This window comes from Phocoena phocoena, chromosome 4, assembly GCF_963924675.1.
Source record: "Phocoena phocoena chromosome 4, mPhoPho1.1, whole genome shotgun sequence".
Taxonomy (NCBI): Eukaryota; Metazoa; Chordata; class Mammalia; order Artiodactyla; family Phocoenidae; genus Phocoena; species Phocoena phocoena.
In genome coordinates this window covers 100,499,372-100,519,414 of record NC_089222.1, presented here as the reverse complement: position 1 = coordinate 100,519,414, position 20,043 = coordinate 100,499,372, and the positions used below count along the sequence as shown (strand labels likewise).

The following is a 20,043-nucleotide window of genomic DNA, read 5'->3' as shown; positions in this document are numbered from 1 at the left end:
TACTTAGCCATTCATTAATTCACACAAAGTTATTAAACATACATCATTTGCCAAATCTTAAAAATATGAAAATGGGGCTTCACTGGTGGCGCAGTGGTTGAGAGTCTGCCTGCCAGTGCAGGGGACACGGGTTCATGCCCCGCTCCGGGAAGATCCCACATGCCACAGAGAGGCTGGGCCCGTGAGCCATGGCCGCTGAGCCTGTGCATCCGGAGCCCGTGCTCCACAACGGGAGAGGCCACAACAGTGAGAGGCCTGCATACCACAAAAAAAAAAAAAAAAAAAATGAAAATGATGAAGATGTAGTGCCTGCCTTCAAATAGGCACTAGGTTAGTGGGGAAATAAATCAGTGCATATATCTTTATAATCTAATATGGCAAGTGATATGCTCAGGGCCCTTTGTCCCCACAGATCAGAGGCTAACTGCCCGTTCTAGCAGTAACGGGGTCCTGGGGTAGGTTTGCACTGGGGTTAACTTGGGAACTGAGTCTTAGAGGACAGAAGCTTCTGTCTGGGGCTGGAACCGAAGGGGAGAGAAAGGTGTGTGTTAAGGGCTGTAAGGCAGCATAGCATAGCATAGCATCAGAGCTCCCAGGGGTAGATTCTCCAAAAGAAGTTAGATGCTGAGGACATCAGGAGCTTTATGCTAGGGTTGAGAAAAAGTAGGGAACTCGTGCTAGAAACCTTTTTTGATTTCTGCATTCACCCAGCCAGTTTAATACTTACTCTGCTAATTGAAGAACTTAACAGGAGAGAGGATTTTTAAGGGAATTCTGTCATTTATTGACTTAAGTATATATTGAGTGCTTACTGCAGGCTAGACGTCTTGCCAGGTGTTTTCTTTACAACTTCTCTAACTGTGCTAAAAGTTGCTGTTCCAAATTCACATCTAAATAAAGGAAGAGAAACTCGCTATGATGCTCTGATATGGTGGAGAAATCAGTGATTAGCCATGAGGTACCAGTATGAGACACAAAGGCAATGTGGTTCCTTCTAGTCAAAAACTCCTTGGAGATCAGAGCTAGAACTCAAGCCTCAGGCTTGTCAGCCCACGTTCGCTCCATTAACCACCGTGAGAGAGACAGACGTAATCAGGTGAGAGGGACAGTTCTGAGGAGCTCAGACATTCATGCTGGTTGACATTTATGTGCTGCTGGTCACGTCTGTATTATGCTTAATAAAGATAGGTTGAACTAAAATATTCTAGGATTTCCTTCCCAAGTTTGGACATATGAAGAATAGGAGTGTTTGAAAGATATACTTCACCATGATTTCTGGAATTACCGTTAAGTGTTACTAATTATATTTCCTGATACTCTCATGCTATTTCTTTTTGCAGACAAATGGATGGTAAACCAGAGAGGCCTGTAGTAACATATGCCACGTACCGAGGCCCCAGACAAATTAGGAAGTATTTGAAGCAGCAGACGGCGCTGGAAACCTTGAATCCCTTAGACAGAGAAAATGAAAGTTCCGACTCTAGTACGAGTACACATATTGGCCTTGGAAGTGAGATAGAGGCTGGGATGGTGTCATTGTCATCAGCTAGCACAGACGTTTCTGTGAAAGGACAAGTGCTTAAAGGCCGGATAGAAGACTCTGATTATAATAAAATAAATATCAACCCAGAAAGCCATTCAACAAACAACCGAGAACTGTCTAGCACTGCTTCTTCTAGGGAGGTTTTAAATAAAAATGATCCTGGGGGACCTGAGAGAAGTCGGTCATCCCGTTCTGAGACTAACTCTAGCTCCACTGATGGAGAATTTGACTCACAGCACCATTTAAGCTGTATACCAGTTTCTCAGACTGACAGAAATTTGGTATGTTCAGCATTGTTTACAGAAAGTAACAGTAGCAAAATTCCTTGCAGTCCAGACTTGCAGAGGACAGCAACACCAGAAACTACGGTAATAGAAAACAGCTCGATGATGAGTGATGGGACACTGGTGCAAAGAGAGGAGTGTGTTGAGCCTGAGAACCCTGCTGTTGCCGACTTCTCTGGTAGTAAATCTGATGGGAGTGACACTACCAAACATGGAAATACAGATTTGCCAAGTCCAAATAAATCAATTAGGCGTCAAGCTCTGCAGTGGCCAGAGAGTAAGTGTTCTGACAAGCACACCGAAGGTAACTCGTCAAAGCATGCTGCCAATCACACCAGCAACATTGCTCTCCAGAGACATGCTGTAACAGACACAGAACTTGTAAGTGAGGAAAACAGATTGTCTGCCCTGGACACACAGGAAAATTTGGCTCCTACAGAAATCAAGCAAGAAACAGAAAGCACCTCAGTCGGTGAACCCACAACTTCAAGTCATGTAAAAGCTCCAGAAGGTAGAATCCAGTCATTACCCAAAGGTACTGACAAGTTGTTGGTAACAGAAGCCAAGAAGCTTGTTAGGCCACATAGCAAAATGCCTCCCATTGTTAGAATGAATGAAAAGGATGCTGCCTCTGTAAAACACACCAGTGAATTAGCCGTTGTAGCATGCTTAGAAAATAAAATATCACCTGAACGGAATAGAAATCACATTTCAGGATCTATTCTTGACTCTGAGAGTCGTCAGCAAGCCAAAGCATCACCTGATGCCAGGACATCTCTTAACCTTGACCATAAAAAATCAGATTTCAATACTTCATCTCCTACCTTTGTTTCCCGAGCTGGCATGCTGAGCAGGTTGGATATTCCTGTCTTAAAGAATGAAGGTTCCTCTGTGCTCATTGAAACTGGGGATGTCAGCATCATTGGTATTTCCCATCAGCCTCGTAAGTGTCAAGAAGAAAATGTGGCAAATCATGCCGAGGCCACAGACAGGAAGAGTCTCCCTGCTTGCTTTCATCCTGAGCGTGCATCTGCAATTCCTGAGTCCAAGGAAGTTCTTCCTGATAGTGAAAAATGCCAGTTTCCACTAGGTCTTGAAGCCAGTGACACCCACTTAACTGCAGTGGACTTGAGCTTTGAGTCCGAAAGCCTCTCTAAGGACCACAGTTCCACTTCATCTCAAGACCATGATAAAGCAGAGTTCATGCTGTCAAATGCCAAAGCAAGTCAGGGCACTATAGGCAAGTCTGATTCTCTTTTCTCCTTGGAAACCAAAACTGATAACCTTGCAGAAATGTTGTCAACGTCTGAAGTTGACGGTCAGAACAGTGTTCCTATTGGGTCATATTCTGGAAGAGGAAAAACTCTAGGTCTCTCCAAGATATCTGTTCCCCAAACAGAGCCCAGAGACATTTCTCAGGATACAATCTCTTCTCCACTTGAAATTACAGATGTGCCAGCAAGTCCTCTTTTATCAGAATTGACTTCCCTAGAAGTTGAACAGCACAGAAGTTTTCAGTTAGTGCGTCATAAAGAGATTCAAGAGAAATATTCAGATGCCAGCCTTAAAGAGAATTGCCAAACTGAGGTTTCTCCTCCTGCCTCCAAATATCAAGGTACACAGGAAGCAGAGTTGGAAGCCTCAGGTAATTCTGCTCTTCTTCAAAGTAAAATACTTGGGACTTTACCTGCTGTTCATGATGGAAAAGTCACTAGGCAAATGGCACAGAACTGTGAAGCCAACACTTCTGTGATTCATCAACCTTCAGTTATCTGTGGGACCAAAAAGATTTCTGGTTTTTCAGAAATGGCACAACTCAGTTTAACTAATACTTCCCCCAAATTCCAAGAAACTGACAGCACAGCAGTAAATGCACCTTTTCCGGGCTCTGGTGTGAGTTTGGAAAAAAATGCGTTTGCATCTGAGGATTCAAATTTTCGTACTCATCCTTCTGTGCTGAGATCAGAAAAGAGAGCCTCATCTCACAGAAAGAAAGAGGGTGCTCATCTCCTAAGTGGTGGTATTGATGGCATGGCTTCTTCCTCCAGTAACTCTGAAGAAGTTAGCATGGTTACAAGTTCACAGAATCCCCCAAATGATTTTAGTTCTGTAAAAGTTACCATAGATGTCCCACATGAAGGTACCTCCTTGACTAACCTGCTGTACCCTGATAGCTCTTATTTGGAATTTGAAACATCTGTCCCAACAGGGGCAGAAGTCACCCCACTTCAGGACCATTTTGGGGATCATACTGGGATGGTATCAGTTGATTTCCCAACTGCTGCCCAATTTGACAGTCCTATGGAAGCAGAGACTGGAGCAGTTGCTGGGGCCCCAGCGTCAGTTAACAGCTCAAGCCAGCAGTGTTCCAAAGCATCTGCTGAGCACATAGAAGCAAGGAGGAGAGCACGTGAGCAACTTCTGGACCTCGAAAGTGGTTTATGTAAAAAGGCTGATACATTGATTGGTGAGATCTTTAATTCTGTCAGGGAAGAGCTAAAGTCCAGACGCACAGTTGGTACCTGCCAGGAGTATATAGCCGTAGGTGGCATAATGAATCCAGGTACCCTAAAAGAAGACATCCTTGAGAAAAACCCATCAGAAGTGACACTGACAGGGATCCAGCTGACAGAGCATTTGGAAGAGCAGGCCGTGGAAAATATGTCTGAAGTCCAAGGGGAAGAAAAGGCTTGTGCTTCACCTGTGGTTGGTGAGAAGAGTCTCCTTTTTGATTCTGATAGAATGAATGTATCTTGGTTGTTAGAAGATCAAGCTAGGGAATTAGTCAATGAGATTATTTATTCAGCCCAAGAAACATTAGCAAATGATGCTCAGGATACCCGGGATTCTGAACTTCAGGCTAATACTTCAAAAATTCTGAACAGTGAGAGTGTTAAGCCGCTTGATATGGTAAGGGAGTTCTTAGTGTCAGAACAGGCAGTAAATCAAAGCACATGTGAAATTAGTGAAAAAGTATTAGGTAGATTCTTTGCTGTAAGTAACTTAGTTAGTGACGCGGAGTCAATTAAAGGAAGAGAAATTGTTCTCTACCAAAAATCCCCTTTTTCAGGAAATAGAGGTGGACAGTCTGATAGTATAAATTTGCAGGAGTCAGATACTGTTTTACTAGCTGAAGACACGCCCCATACAGGGTTAGATGATAAGTCAAAAACACATTCGTTGCTCAACAAGGACTGTAAAGAAAAAATGGAAATAAAGTGTGTTGATAATCACAAAACTGAGACAGAGGAAAGAAGAACTCTGGTATTAAATTTCACATGGCCTCCATTTGTGAATGATGACATCCATGTACCTGGGACATCTAAAAGCGGTTTGTCTGATACTCTTTTATGTATATCTGAAAAAAGCTTGCCAGGACATAGTAATAAAAGCGTACCCCTTGCAGTGTCAGAAGTAGGGAAAGTACACAAGAAGGATACTGAGGTAAATATAGGAAGAATTGAGCTTATACCTTCCATGGTAGAAATGGGAAAGCCAAATAAGAAGGATGCTGAATTGAATATTATGAAATATGAGGCAGTCCCCCCTATGTCAGAAGTGGGAAGAGCACATAAAGAGGATGCTGAATTGCATACCTCAAAACCTGAGCCAGCAACTGAAATTCTTAAAATGAGAGAAGCATACCAAATGGATGCTGAGAGCTATATTGAAAAAACTGAGGGATTACCTGCCATTTTAGGAATGGAAAAAGCTTATGAAATGAGGGATACTGAAGGGGATATTGGCAAAACTGACATAACACCTGATATGTCAGAACTGAAAAATGTCTGCCAAAAAGATGCAGAGGGAATCACTGGAAAGACTGAAGTGTTACCTGCTATGTTAGAAATGGAAAATGTTTACCAAAAGGATGCTGAAGGGGATGTTGGTAAGACCGGGATGACTTTGGTTATGTCAGAAATGGACAATTTCTACCACAAAGATGTTGAGGGCACTGCCGAAAAGGTTGAAATGATACCTGCTACACTAGAAATGGAAGATATTTACCAAAAAGATGCTGAAGGAAAGATGGACAAAACTGAGGTGATGCCCATTACATTAGAAGTGGTAAATATCTACCAAAAAGATGGTGAGGAGATCACTGGAAAGATTGAAAGACCTATGATGGACGTGGAAAACACTTACCAAAAGGATGCCAAAGGGGTTATTAGGAAAACTGAAATAGTACCTCCTTTTGTGTTAGAAGTGAAAGAAGCACACAAGAAGGCAGTACCTGCTTCCTTAGAAATGGAAAAAGCATGTAAGACAGATGCAAAAGAGACAATTGGAACGATTGTGTCCATGCCCTTTAAGATAGACATGGAAAGAACATCCCCAGAAAATTCTGATGGGACTGTCAGGAAACATAAAGTGTTGTCCACAGTGGTAAACCTTGAGAAAACATACGGAACAGATCTGGAATTGCCTGTTACACAAGAAGAGGCCACGCCTCCCATATCTGAAGCTGAAAAAGCACCCCAAGAGGTTGCTGAAGGGAGTGGTGGAGAAATGGAGAAGGAGCCTACTGAAATGAAGGCATGCTTGACAGCGTTTGACACTAGACTCACCTCTTTCAGGGGTTATGAATCACCTATGCTAAGTAAGGATTATGAAGGCTACCCAGCCTTAGCAATGCCAGATTTTCAACCCGAGGCTACCATAGGAAAGCTAGACAGAAGAACGTCTGTTACTGCAGTACATAAGAAAATAAGAGATCTAGATTACGGAGATGAAAAGGAAGAGCCTAACCTAGCCTTCATTGCTCAGGATGAACAAGAAAGTTCTTCCTTTACTATATTATATGAAGAGCCTCTTCAAGATGAGGACAAGTATGCTACTGCAGAAGTAAGAAGAACACAGTCCCTCCTGATTCCTGACACATCTACCAACAGCATGCCTGTTTCCACGTGTGAAAGGTCTGAAAGTAGAACTGACCTCGTCCATCATTTTGAAAAGGAAACTAAATTAGGTGAGACATTCGATGATGATAGTTCAGAAATGTTCTTATCAGTAGAGGCCAAAAGGTACAAGATTTATCCCTTAGCTTTGTCTCCCATTTATGAGGATGACAGCTCTCAGGAGGACATTCTATCCAGCGAAATCTCACCTGGCCATCATGGCTCCACGAAATCAAGAGAGAGTGCAAACCAGTCCTCTTCTGTTTTATCGCTTCTCCAGTCAGTATCGGAGCGTTTAAAGATGAATTTGGATGAAGATGACAGATGGAGGGGAGGGGAAGAGGAGAAAGAGGAGGAAGAGCCATTGCACAAAGGAAGTCTGAGAGCTAGAAGGCGGGAAAATGTTATCTTCAAGCTGCCAGATTCTTCTATCGCATTTTGCCCTGATGATAACCAGGAAAGTACTGGCGTTTCTAAGAGTTCTAATCTGCAAATTGGTCTGTGGCCAGAAAAGGCCTCATTTCTACAAAAATCTGACCTTACTTCCAAACTACATTCTTCTTTAAAGAGTGCTTATCATCAGTATTTGCAGACTTCCAAAATCCGTTCCTCAGAAAAAGGAGCCAGATTTGGTGGAATTTTTCAGGAACCGGTGTCAAAATATTTCTGTGCTCGAGACACCTCAGGCCGATTAAGCTCGTTCACAGAGGTAAGTTATTTTGATTATTAACTAGTGAAATAGTGCTTTGGATCATGAAATGATCTAAAATTTTATTAAGAAAATCAGTGTTGGGCTTCCCTGGTGGCACAGTGGTTGAGAGTCCGCCTACCGATGCAGGGGACACGGGTTCGTGCCCCTGTCCGGGAGGATCCCACATGCCGCAGGGCGGCTGGGCCCATGAGCCATGGCCGCTGGACCTGTGCGTCCGGAGCCTGTGCTCCGCAATGGGAGAGGCCACAACAGTGAGAGGCCTGCATACCGCAAAAAAAAAAAAAAAAAAAAAATCAGTGTTTTGAGGTTGTGAAAGATTTAAAAACAAAATACCAGAGGTTACTTTGTTCTTTGAAGTGTATCATAACTCATGAATTTTAGCTGGACTGGTATATTTGAGAAAACAAAATTGCTTCATCAGAATTTAAAAGGCATAAGAGAGAAGCAAGTTATATCCCAGTTCTTTGCTAATTTTTAGTTTTCAAACTAAATTAAGTGACAGCATTCTGAGTTTCTCAAGGTACTGTATGTAGAAAAATTGTCACTTGCTGTTGAGCTTATGTGTCTCAAGAAAATATTTCACAATACTTAAAAATATTTTAACTACTTAAAATATTTTAAGTCTTTGCTTGACAACAGTCTCTCACTGTAGTTGGTCTTGTTCTTGTTCATACATAGCAGGGCAATGAACAGACTAATTCAGAGAAAAGGAGATGAAAACATTATAGCTGGAAAATGTCATGAAATTCAATTACACTTTTCTTCAACTTAGAAATATTTAAATGTTTACTATAGACTATTCATTGAATATGGGACATTCCTTTTATTTTTTTAATATATTTATTTATTTACTTTTGGCTGCTTTGGGTCTTCATTGCCGCGCGCAGGCTTTCTCTAGTTGCAGCGAGCGGGGGCTACTCTTCGTTTCGGTGCACGGGCTTCTCATTGCGGCGGCTTCTCGTTGCGGAGCACAGGCTCTAGGCACGTGGGCTTCAGTAGTTGTGGCACGTGGGCTCAGTAGTTGTGGCTCGTGGGCTGTAGAGCGCAGGCTCAGTAGTTGTGGTGCACAGGCTTAGTTTCTCCGCGGCATGTGGGATCTTCCCAGACCAGGGATCGAACCCATGTCCCCTGCATTGGCAGGCAGATTCTTAACCACCGCACCACCAGGGAAGTCTCAGGACATTCCTTTCTGACATTCCAAGATCATGGAACTTTCTCTAGGATTCCCAAGGACTGTATCTGTAGTTTGAATACCCTTAGTAGCAAGTACTAATACTTGAATACCAACCAATAGCTTGCAAGGCAAGGTCCTTTTAAAAGAAAGCTTGGTATTTGAAGAAATGTTTCTTTAATGGTTCCTGATTTCCTACTAAGTCAAGTGCAACCTCTTCACTCTATGACGAGGTCCCCAAGTCTTGTTTGCTTAACGTTCTCTCTTTGTGCGCTGGTTCTGTGCCCTGTAAGATGTCTGCACTTTTTCTCAAGATGGTCTCTTCCTGGAATTTTTTTCTTTACTACCTCCACACCAACCTGCCACATTTCTTCACTTTCTGAAGTCCTGTTTTTCAAGGTCTGCTCCATACCACTACTTCACACAAGCCTCTTGGGAACCACCTTCTGCCATCACCTCACCTCCATGCTGGTGCCATTTCTCTTGACTTCCATAACTTGGCATTTTGATTGTATTTTACCTGAGGGTTTAACTCAATCCCCCACCTAGAAGAGACATGGGAATGTGATCACCTGTTTCCCCTTTCTAAGCTGTAAGCTTCTTGAGGGCAGAGACAAAGCTTTATTTTCCTTTGTATTTACCTTTAGATCCCTTACAGTACCTAGAGGTGCACCTTGTAATGACGCCCACTAAATAAATATGCGATGAATTGGATCTGTGACCGCTAAGAAAGTGAACTGTATATCTTTCTGTTTATGTTTCTTAAGGCTTACTTCTTCCACTTTTATTATTTCAGAATGTTGACAAACAAACTCTGAAGTGTAACCCAAGACCTGGGAAGGTAAGCACAAGTTTCTTAGGTAGACTAAAATAAAAGAAGTAAGGTTACTTTTACGATTGGGAGTTTAAAGTAAGTACTTCTAACTGACTTAGAACATGATTGTTTTACTCAAGGATTTAGCATCTAAAGTAATATTTTTATATATTTAGGATGTTTTATTTTCTACATTCTAGGACATTTTGGAATTTTAAATGCATTCTTAAAATTATTGTGCCTACTTACTGTGTGTTGCAGCTGGTTATCTATGATCTCCATGGAAGTAAATATAAACAAGAGATCTACTGTAATATTCCCGATGCTACATCTTGGTCCTTTCCGAATGGGGTACTGATAAAAGTTGTAAGGGGCTGGTAAGAGATCTCTTAAAATTTATAGCATTTTCCCCCTAAATTAAGTGTTTTCTTGCTGTTTATGCTTTATGTTTTTTGTATCGAGGTCACATTCCTTTTCCTCTAGAATAACTGTTTGAAATGTTATTTGTATTTTTAACTTAATTGTTCTCTTTATTTACTGTGACAGAAAATGTAGGTTGTTTTTAGTACTTACAGCCTGCAGTAAGTAGTAAGTCCTAATATATACAGTATATATAATCAGTACCATTTTGTAACTGCATTATTAGCAGGACAGATTTGGCAAGTTTAGTTGAAGGCTTCAATTGAACGAAGCATAGCTTTGAAAATGAGTTCAAAATTTGTGGGACACTAAGGAATGTGAAGGCCACATGCTTAAAGTCATTTGTATCAGGCTTCCATGGTGGCACAGTGGTTAAGAATCCGCCTGCCAGTGCAGGGGACATGGGCTCGAGTCCTGATCCAAGAAGATCCCACATGCTGTGGAGCAACTAAGCCCGTGCACCGCAACTACTGAGCCTGCGCTCCAGAGACTGTGAGCCATAACTACTGAGCATGCGTGCCACAACAACTGAAGCCTGTGCGCCTAGAGCCCGTGCTCCACAACAAGAGAAGCCACCACAATGAGAAGACCGTGCATTGCAATGAAGAGTAGCCCTCACTCTCCGCAATAAGAGAAAGCCTACATACAGCAACAAAGACCCAATGCAGCCAAAAATAAATTTTTAAAAAGTCATTTGTATCACTGATCTGCTCAAGAAGTGAAAGATTCTTTGTATGGTGTAAAAATGATGGAAAACCTCATTTGTTATTATGGACCATGTCCCCTGGACATGTGGGGGCCAGAGTTCCTTTGTCCAGTGTTTGCGTTACCCACTGGTCAGTCACGTTAAAGCAGTGTTGTGTAGTATATCTTCATGTTATAAAATGAGACACACGTGCTCTATTGTCCAATGACAGGAAAATTAGGGTAGAAGTGGAATTTGGAATTGTTAAGCTGTTGTTTGTTTGTTTTTTGGGTTTTTTTTTTGCGGTACGCGGGCCTCTCACTGTTGTGGCCTCTCCCGTTGTGGAGCACAGGCTCCGGACGCGCAGGCTCAGCAGCCATGGCTCACGGGCCCAGCCGGTCTGCGGCGTGTGGGATCTTCCCAGACTGGGGCACGAACCCGTGTCCCCAGTATTGGCAGGCGGACTCTCAACCACTGTGCCACCAGGGAAGCCCCAGCTATTGTTTTTCATGTAAATGTGTATACAGCATCTGTAAAGTGTATGTATACATAAATACAGGCACAGGCATAGACTGTGGTGCTGTGTTCAGGAAGTATTACTTCCGAGTTCTGTGCACTTTTATTCTTCACTCTTTGCTTATCCTTACATTAGCATATTTATCATTGTTTCAAAATAGGATTATATGCTAGTAGTGGAAAATAGCCCAGATATTAAAATTTAAGTAGAGAAGATGGTCTGTGAATTATAAATATCATTTGTTTTATGCCTCGTTTCTTAGAAAATTAATTATAACTGATCATGCTTTCATATTTGTTCAGCTGGATTTTATATGAGAAACCACATTTCCAAGGTCAGAAATGTATACTAGAAGAAGGGGAAAAGGTGTTAAATCATGACTGGATCCTTCAGAACAGAAAGCATCCACAAAGAAACTTTGTATTGGGATCTATCAAACGTGTCTTAAAGGTAATGGAACAGTTGATTTTATCCCTATTTTTTATTTTGTTTGTCATGTAGTAAAGCTGTACTTTGTTCCAGCAATGCTAGGAAATGGTTGCTAATATTTGTGCTAATTTTATTAATCTTCATATCATATTGATAATTTTTTGACCAGATATGCATAAAGTGTTAAGTGAATGAAAATTTAAAATATTACATGTAATCTGGCACATAAAATGTTACATGTTATGTATATGTATTTTTAATAGTAGTAGGAGTATACCATCCAGACATCTTTAGGATAAGATATTTACAAATATATCTTTTTCTAGTGTAGATTTCTATTCCTCATTGTAGCTCTGTGTGTGTGTGTGTGTGTGTGTGTGTGGTATTTATGAGAAAGGGGGAGAGAGACGAGTGTTAGAAGAAATTAGAGAAGGAAGGATGGGGAGAGGAAGCGAAAAAGTGTTGCTTTTTTATTTTCTGTTTAGAAAATATTTAATACTAAGATGAGGAAGGTCTTGCCACATAATGAAACATTTTGTGGGAAGTGCCTTGGTGCTTTAGAGGAGGGGTGACTTAGTGATAATGACAGAATTCTCCCATGTATTCTTAAGAGTTCCTTCAGCAGTAATGTAGTACATGATTTAGCACAGTGACTCCTGTGACAGTCGTGGACATATATATTTTTCACATTATGGAGATTCCATTTATATGCTAAAAATGTCTAAATTGGAGTGGACCCTATCATGATGACTTGAATCAACATTATTTAACCTTGATAGTTGCAGATAGCATATAGAAAAATAAGAGGACATACAGGAAAACTCATATTATCATAAAGGAGTGTCTGCATGAATTAATACCTTCTGCAAAACTGTTAACAAACCTTTGTCTAACAAATGTTTGTGTCTTCTTTTGGACCCAATACTGTGATAGGCACTGGGAATAGAAATACAAGTGATGTACGGTCTTGTACTTCAGATTGCTCAAAGTCTAGGTAAGAGACAGCTGAATCACATGACCATATGATGTGAGAAGTACTCTGCAGGGCCCTACAGGTGCTCGAAGAAGAGGTACCTCACCCGGAGGAGGTGGTACCTGATTGGCATCTTGACTGAGTGAACAGGAGTTAGGCAGCACGGGAGATGTGAGGGAGTCCCTAACAGAGCCACATGTGTCAGATACTGAGGTGAATGTTGGTGGCTTGCTGGTACTTCAGGGAGGTTGATGGCTACAACATAGAGGGCAGTGTTCGTTTTCATTGAAAAATTTAATCGCAAGCAGTTCAGCTCAGCAAGCAGCATTTGAGCGCTCACATAATTAGCTAACTCACGAGAAATTCCTTGAAACAGATAATTAGTTTGTAGGTGGAATCTTCTAAGATTTAAATAATGTGTGGTTTTGTGCCTGCCTTGTGAATGTCAGGCACTGTGCCAGGCCTAGTGGGGGGAAAAAAAAAAAGATGAATAAAGTATTGTAAGCAGCAACCTCCACCCAGAATCAAGCAACAATAAAATCAAACAAAAATTCAATCTGTTGAGCCTGGGTATATAAATGGGTATTTGCACTTCCGCCATTTGCTTCGAATATATTATAAGAAAGAATAAGTCATACTTGCATTTTTTTCTTCTTCCACTGTTTGTTTGTGGAGTCATTTTTTAAATTGCAGTGTTAGTGCCCGCTTGTCTTGGACATGCTCACAACTATTAGTGAGGAAGGAAAATAAAACTATTGAGCATTGAATGGAAAAAGCATTAGCATTGTTCTAAATATTTTACAAAGCAAGAATCAGGCATCAAACTGCTTCCTTTCTCCCACCTTGTCAAAATTCTGCCTATCGATAGCTTCATTTTCCTGGCAGCCATTCCAGATTCACCTAGGCCTACGCCAGCTTTATCTTGTTTCAGCATCTTTTAGTGGCTCTAATCTGAGTAGTCAAACTTCTAATGTTCTTTAAAGAAAATACTTTCATGATGTCTTTGTTTTGCCGTGAATAGATAGAGCAAGTAACAGAAGATGCCATCAGTCATCAGCAGTTGTAGATTCTGCTCAAGGGTCATCTTTGCCCCCAGTGGAAATAACTGGAGGTGGGGTAGCAGTGCAGCGAGTCTTGAGTCAAGTGCTTTCTTTTCTCAAACAGAAAAAAGGAATATTGCGCATTACTCTGTTTATTACGCATTTAATATTTATTTTCAAAGAATGACATTTCCTTCTTTCAGAAGTTACTTAGGTTGTGCCCTCATTAATGAGCTGAGAAGAGAGAGATCTGTTGTTCGATCAGGGACTGGAGGTATTTCATGTAAGGTGGAGGCAAGTTTTTCTTACTGTTTTTGTAATTCATTCCCACCCTGTTTCTCTCCTATAGCTTTGTCTCCATTCCTACTAGTTGCTTTAATAGTCTAAGCTTGTAGATTTCACCAAGATATTATAAAGTATATCATGACTAGAAAAGTCTGGGAGGAAGCCATATAAATTCTACCAGGAGTAAACTGCTTCTTGTTGCTAGGTTACTATAAGGTGCCCTTCAGTTACTAGTGTTTACTGCCTTTGTCAAGAATTATGCAAATCTTGCAAAAGACATTACTTCCGTGAATAGCCACCATGGAGAAAATAGAACTCATCAGTGAAATCTTTTTCAGTCAACTAGAGAAAAAAATTTGTCCTCTAGTAAAGATAGTTGAGAGCATAAGCATTTTTATTTTCAATTTTTAGCCATCATTATGCTTTTTTCCATTATCTGTTTCCTTCTGTGTTGTGGTAGACTCACGCCTCTTAGCTTTTTCCCTTTTAAAATACACCACCCAAACATTGTTTGTATAACACAATGCAGAGGAAACTTATTTGTGTGAGACACTTGGTTATGTATTCTGTTACTGTACCTCAGATCCCTGGGGGAACATTAGTATGGCAGCATTTTAAATAATGTTACTAGAGCTCTATTTTTAATAGCAAACAAAAGAGTCTTGAAGATTGACAGGTGACTTCTGGAGATTTCTGGCTGTTTTTTAAATGAAACTTTAGAAGGAAATATACCTTTTATACTTTAAAGGATATTTTAGGTTATACCTTTTTACCATACTGCATTTTAGAACTAACTTTCTGAAAACAAGATGTATCAACTTGCTTGCTTTTACAGATTAATAAGAATGATTAAGAATGATTAATAAGAGAGCTCAGTTTGAAGAAAGATTAAAAAATCAGAAAATTGCAGTTTTAAAATTGCAAAGCAGATTATAATAAAAATATAATTGTTTAATAACTGTCACCTCTAATTGTTATTGCATTTACCTATTTTATTAAAGCACAATCCTTTGAATGTCACAATGTCTTGGATAAGAACTATGCTACTGAAACTTGAGTTGTGTAATTAAACATTCATGATTACTGAGATAGATTGTGTGTTCAGACAGAAGCACATCTGTAGTTTTAGAGAAGAGAAAAATAATTGTGGTTTTGATTCTTTAAGAAATGATAAGGTATTTTTTTAATTAATTTATTTTTGGGGGGTCTCTCCCATTATTCTTTTTTTTAATTATTTTTTAACATCTTTATTGGAGTATAATTGCTTTCCAATGGTGTGTTTCTGCTGTATAGCAAAGTGAATCAGCTATACATATACATACATCCCCATATCTCCTCCCTCTTGCGTCTCCCTCCCTCCCACCCTCCCTATCCCACTTAGAGGTGGTCACAAAGCACCTAGCTGATCTCCCTGTGCTCTGCAGCTCCTTCCCACTAGCTATCTATTTTACATTTCGTAGTATATATAAGTCCATGCCACTCTCTCACTTCATCCCAGCTCTTTTTTGAGTTAGAACTTGACTACTGAAAACAAACTTATGGTTTGCAAAGGGGAAACGTGGCTGGGAGGGATCAAGTAGGAGCTTGGGATTATCATACATACTACTGTATATAAAATAGATAACCAACAGGGACCTACTGTGTAGCACAAGGAACTCCACTCAGTGTTCTGTAATAACCTATATGGGAAAAGAATCTGAAAAAGAATGAATATATATATATATATATATATATATATATATATATATATATATATAAAACAATCACTATGCTGTATACCTTAAACTAACACAAGATTGTAAATCAACTATATTCCGATAAAATTTAAGAAAAGATTTTCGTAAGTAATAATACAGAAAATTTTGTCTTTAGTTACAATAAGGGAAACATTTACCAAGGTTAGAGAGGCCAGAAGCAGAGGTAGTATGGATACCAGTATGACTGAAGAGTTTTGGGGAGTTAGTATAGCTCACTGGGTTGTTGCCATATTATAGAAAGGAAAACAGAAATATAAATTTGAAATGCTTGGGTCTTGAGCCAAGGAGTATGATGAGGGAAGTGGTGTTCTCACAGGCCCAGCTCTATAAAGAGTAAGCTTACTCGACTGGTGGTCTAGGCCCATAATCAAAGTCTTGGCCTTGATGAAGAACCTTGACAGTGGAAATTTTAAAGGAAAGTTTGACAGGACATGGTGACTGTGGACATGTGACGGAGTATAGGTTCAAATTTCATAATGCCTTTCTTCTTCAAACCAACTTGTACTAAAGAAAATAAATACCACAAGTAGGAAAACATTTCCTTTGCCCTCACCTCTAATTCCTATTTCTTTTGTCAATGTAAATTGGATAACATGCTGAGGGAGCAGTGCCTCTCTGTTATTTATTTTTTATGTTCCCCATGAGATCAGCTTTTATTTAACTCCCTTCCTCCCTATGGCTTTGTTATGCTTCTAAGAAGGAAGGCTTACAGACTCTTGGCACTCAGATAGTTTGGTAAATCTGAACCTTGGTTAATGGAGCAAGACTTTTAAAAACAAAGCAGAGAGAATTGGAGTAATATTTTTTCAATCAATAATATTTATAATTTTCATGTTATCAACGTAACTCCTTAGAAAAATTTATTTTAACAGACTGGTAAGGAGAAACAGTACTTCCTTTAGGCTGTTTTTGGATAGAAATTCAACTGAACAATGAGAATAATTGTAACTGCATGTCCAGGGTGTTGAGAATACTGGAGTGTGTGTCTCTAGATATTTCAAAGCCAATTTTTTTTTCAGGATTGCAGCATTCCAGAGATAGAACTTTGCCCACAGTCTGACCCAGCATGTTGTCCTATCTACCTACAGCAAGCAGTCCCCAATTTGGAAGAGCTGAATATCCCCAAATCTGTGTCTTTTACTGTGAAGTCAGGAGTGTACGTATCCGTTTCTCTTTATTACAGTGATTGCTGGTTACCAAAGTTAACTTTTTGTTTAATGTTTCAATCGGTGACATACACATTTCTGAAGTTTTAGTTAATTTTACTGTTTATACTTCTGGATACCCAAGGAAGACTTTTGCAGGGATTAAAACAGATTCTGTCTTTTTTCGGATCCAATTAAGTCTTTGATATATGACTCACAGGAGCAGATACAGATTCTCAGACGTAGTTCTTGATAGATGCATCCATTGTCTTTTCATCCACCAGACTGTGGGACTGAGAAATAAATACATGTCCCTGGCCTAAAATTCTGGAGCCTGAGCTATTTGTAGAGTGTCTCAGTGCTGATAGTTATTGAGGGCCTCGTAGGACCAGGGACATGGCACCTTTTTATTACGCCTCTATTCCTGGAAGACAGGTAGAGCTGCTCTCATGTCATAAATGAGGAAATTAAGTGGCTTGTCCCAGGCTACCAGTTGGTAAGCATTAGATTTGATACTAGGCCTTTCTGATTCCAAAGGTATCTTCAGGACTGTGGATCTAAACTCAATCTTAATTCAGTCCCAGATTGGCTTAAATCATAAGTTTTGTGATGTCTGGTTCAACATGGATCCTTCTCTCTTTCAGCATTTTCATCTGCTCTGGAGATGGTTAGTGTCGAACTTGGGGGTCACTGTTGGACATCTTTCTTCATCTCCCCCAAGTGTAGATTAGAACTGTTGGGCAGACCCAGTAATTGACATGATCCTGAGAAATGTCTGTAATTATCAAGTTTAGCTGGTTGCTAAATGGGTTTTTTAGGAATCTTATTTCAAATGCTGTTCCTGAGGCAGCCCAAGAACTGATATTGATTCTAAAACTGTGGATCAAAGGTATAAAATGCTTAGTGGAATCCCTACCTCTTATTGTCCTAGTTTAAAAAAGAATGGAATATAGTGGAATGGTTTTTATTTTTCAGTTACGTCCTAATTGTAATTGTTTCACACTTTTTAAATATTGGAAAATTCTAAAGAAAGCAATGCCAGTGCTTGGAAAACGTATAATAAACTTAGGATAGTATCTGAATGTAAGTACTTAACAACTTGTTCACTCATTGTTATATGCTGTCTGGCAATGTCACTTTGAGTGTGTTTTACTAGTGTAATTCTGTGACAGAGGTTTCTTTTACTTTTTGTAGCTTTTTTTTTTTTTTTAACTTTCAACTCTTACAGAACCAGATTAAGGTATTCCTATTATACTTTAACCAACCATTCATTTCTTACTTAGTTGGCTTGCCTACCCGGATATTAATTTCAAGGGGCAAGCCACAGTTTTGGAGGAAGACCATGGACTCTCCGAGATTTCTGCAGCAGAAATGAAATCATTGTATCCACTTCAAATGGTAAGCATATTTAAAAAGAAGCATTTTCCCAAGTATCCATGAATTCAAAATTAAGATAGCTCTGATGATTGGTCATGCATCTCGGTCTTGAGAAATGTATACGTATACTACTGAATGGGCAAACTATTCATACACTGTTCTTCTGTTTCTTTCAGTGTGTGCGAAAATATTTTAATGTTTTCTAGAAGACAGATGTCTGAATTTACTTTGTGCTAAATTTATCACAGTACAAGCAGTTTCTTTATAGTAGTCTTCTGTGAAAATTTTGCAAAGTTCTGAATTTGTTTTTTTGATGCTTATTAGAAAATTGCTTGTTGGAAATTATACTCTTCCATTGCAGTAATGAATGATAAGTTCAGCATTAATAATGGGCAGTTCTGTCAATAGTTGCCTTCTTAAAAGTAATAAGTGCCTGCATTAATGATTTATTTTGTTGCAAACATTTTTACTTGAGGGGCAAACTTCAATTAAATGGTACTATGTGATAAACCATTATGGTTGTGCTGTGCCTTTAAAAAAAAACAACAGGAAAAACTGAGAAATTTTAAGGAATATCGCAGTGTGGAGTACCATTGGAAACAAGGAAATTATAAACTAGAGCTTTTGTGAGGAGTGGGTTACCTTTTATGCTCTACACCCATGTGGTCACAAAGATAGTAAGTGTGATACGAAGTGTTGATAGAACTTGGAAGAGGAAGTGCTCTCTCTAATGTAGAAAGCCCAAGCAATTGTAGAGAAGAAATTTAGAATTATGTGGTTTAGACATGTACTCTGCCAGATGAAAGTTTTAAATCTACTAACAGCTCCACTGTTTTGAGACACTCTGCCGTGGGGTTAAATCTTTAATTGGTCACATGTACTTAAGCACCAAAGTTTGGTTTCCTTCCTTGTAGTGGTTATACTCTAGAAAGTATCTTTTAAGATTTCTTACCCCATCTACACTGACGTAGAGTAGTCTGACTTGATTTTGACCACTGTAGAGTTCTCTACTTAAATTTCTAAATTTTAAAATACACAACTTAAATTTGACTAGTATGTAATCTTCACTAATCAGATTTTTATATAACCTACATACATCACTTAGTTACTTTTGAGTACTTTAAATATGTATATGTCTAATATTAAAATTTCTTGTCATCTTAAGGGTGGACTGAAAGTGGAAATGCCTATGAACTTAAAGGTGAGTCTTAAACACACTTTGGTAGCAGGCTAAAAAGTTTGAGTATTAATCTTTAAGTATTTTGGACTATTAAAATTAAAAAAATGATTACCTGAATGTATGCTAATAATAGCCAGCTAATGCATATTGGGGTGGTGGGAAGTGACTGCACACAGTGGTTGCTGAGAGCCCAGGCTTGAATGAGGAGAGGGCTCAGTATGCAAAGCTGGAGGTCTGTTCTGACAACCTAGTCAGACCCAATAAGAACCTCCTAACAGGGTGGAAAGATGATAGGTTTGATACTTGTTTTGTGGAGTGGTTGAGGTGACAGCTAGACATTCAAGTGGAAATACCTGGCAGGCATTTGGGCGTGATGCTGAGGATGGAGATCAAGGATGATGGAAGGAGGTGTAGGCAGCTCCTATTAGGTGATGTCAGTTTGAAAGTATGAGTATCTGAAGGGGACGGTAGAGGCAATGAAACCTGGGGTAGTAGTAATGCCAGGATTAAGTACGTTTTGGGAAAGGAAAAGAAATGGAATTATAAAATTATGGTAAAGAGAGATAGGAAGAAAACCTCTGTTTAATTAAGTTACAGCATTTCCAGAGACAGGCAGGGAGACAGGGATTCATCCTCCTCTCCTCCAAAACAAGGCACAACTCCTCCAGCTTTCCCATTCCTGGGCTTCCTAATTTGTGGAATTGACTACCGTTCTCTCAATCACATAGATGGAGTTTTTTAAAACTTAGTATCTGACTGTCTCTAATACACCTTGGCTGTATGTTGGAATCATACATATGTGAGTTTTAAAAA

The 20,043-nt window shown here is 39.6% G+C and overlaps 1 protein-coding gene across 1 annotated transcript in view; it reads left to right on the top strand.

Annotated features, from left to right (window-relative positions):
• Positions 1-20,043, top strand: part of CRYBG3 (crystallin beta-gamma domain containing 3) — a 110,620-nt gene that overhangs the window by 35,038 nt on the left and 55,539 nt on the right. Inside the window, exons 4-10 of the mRNA XM_065876753.1 lie at positions 1,341-7,434; positions 9,405-9,449; positions 9,684-9,799; positions 11,347-11,494; positions 16,548-16,684; positions 17,957-18,071; positions 19,216-19,251. Of these exons, the coding sequence (XP_065732825.1) occupies positions 1,341-7,434; positions 9,405-9,449; positions 9,684-9,799; positions 11,347-11,494; positions 16,548-16,684; positions 17,957-18,071; positions 19,216-19,251 (6,691 nt within the window). The remainder of the gene's footprint in view (positions 1-1,340; positions 7,435-9,404; positions 9,450-9,683; positions 9,800-11,346; positions 11,495-16,547; positions 16,685-17,956; positions 18,072-19,215; positions 19,252-20,043) is intronic.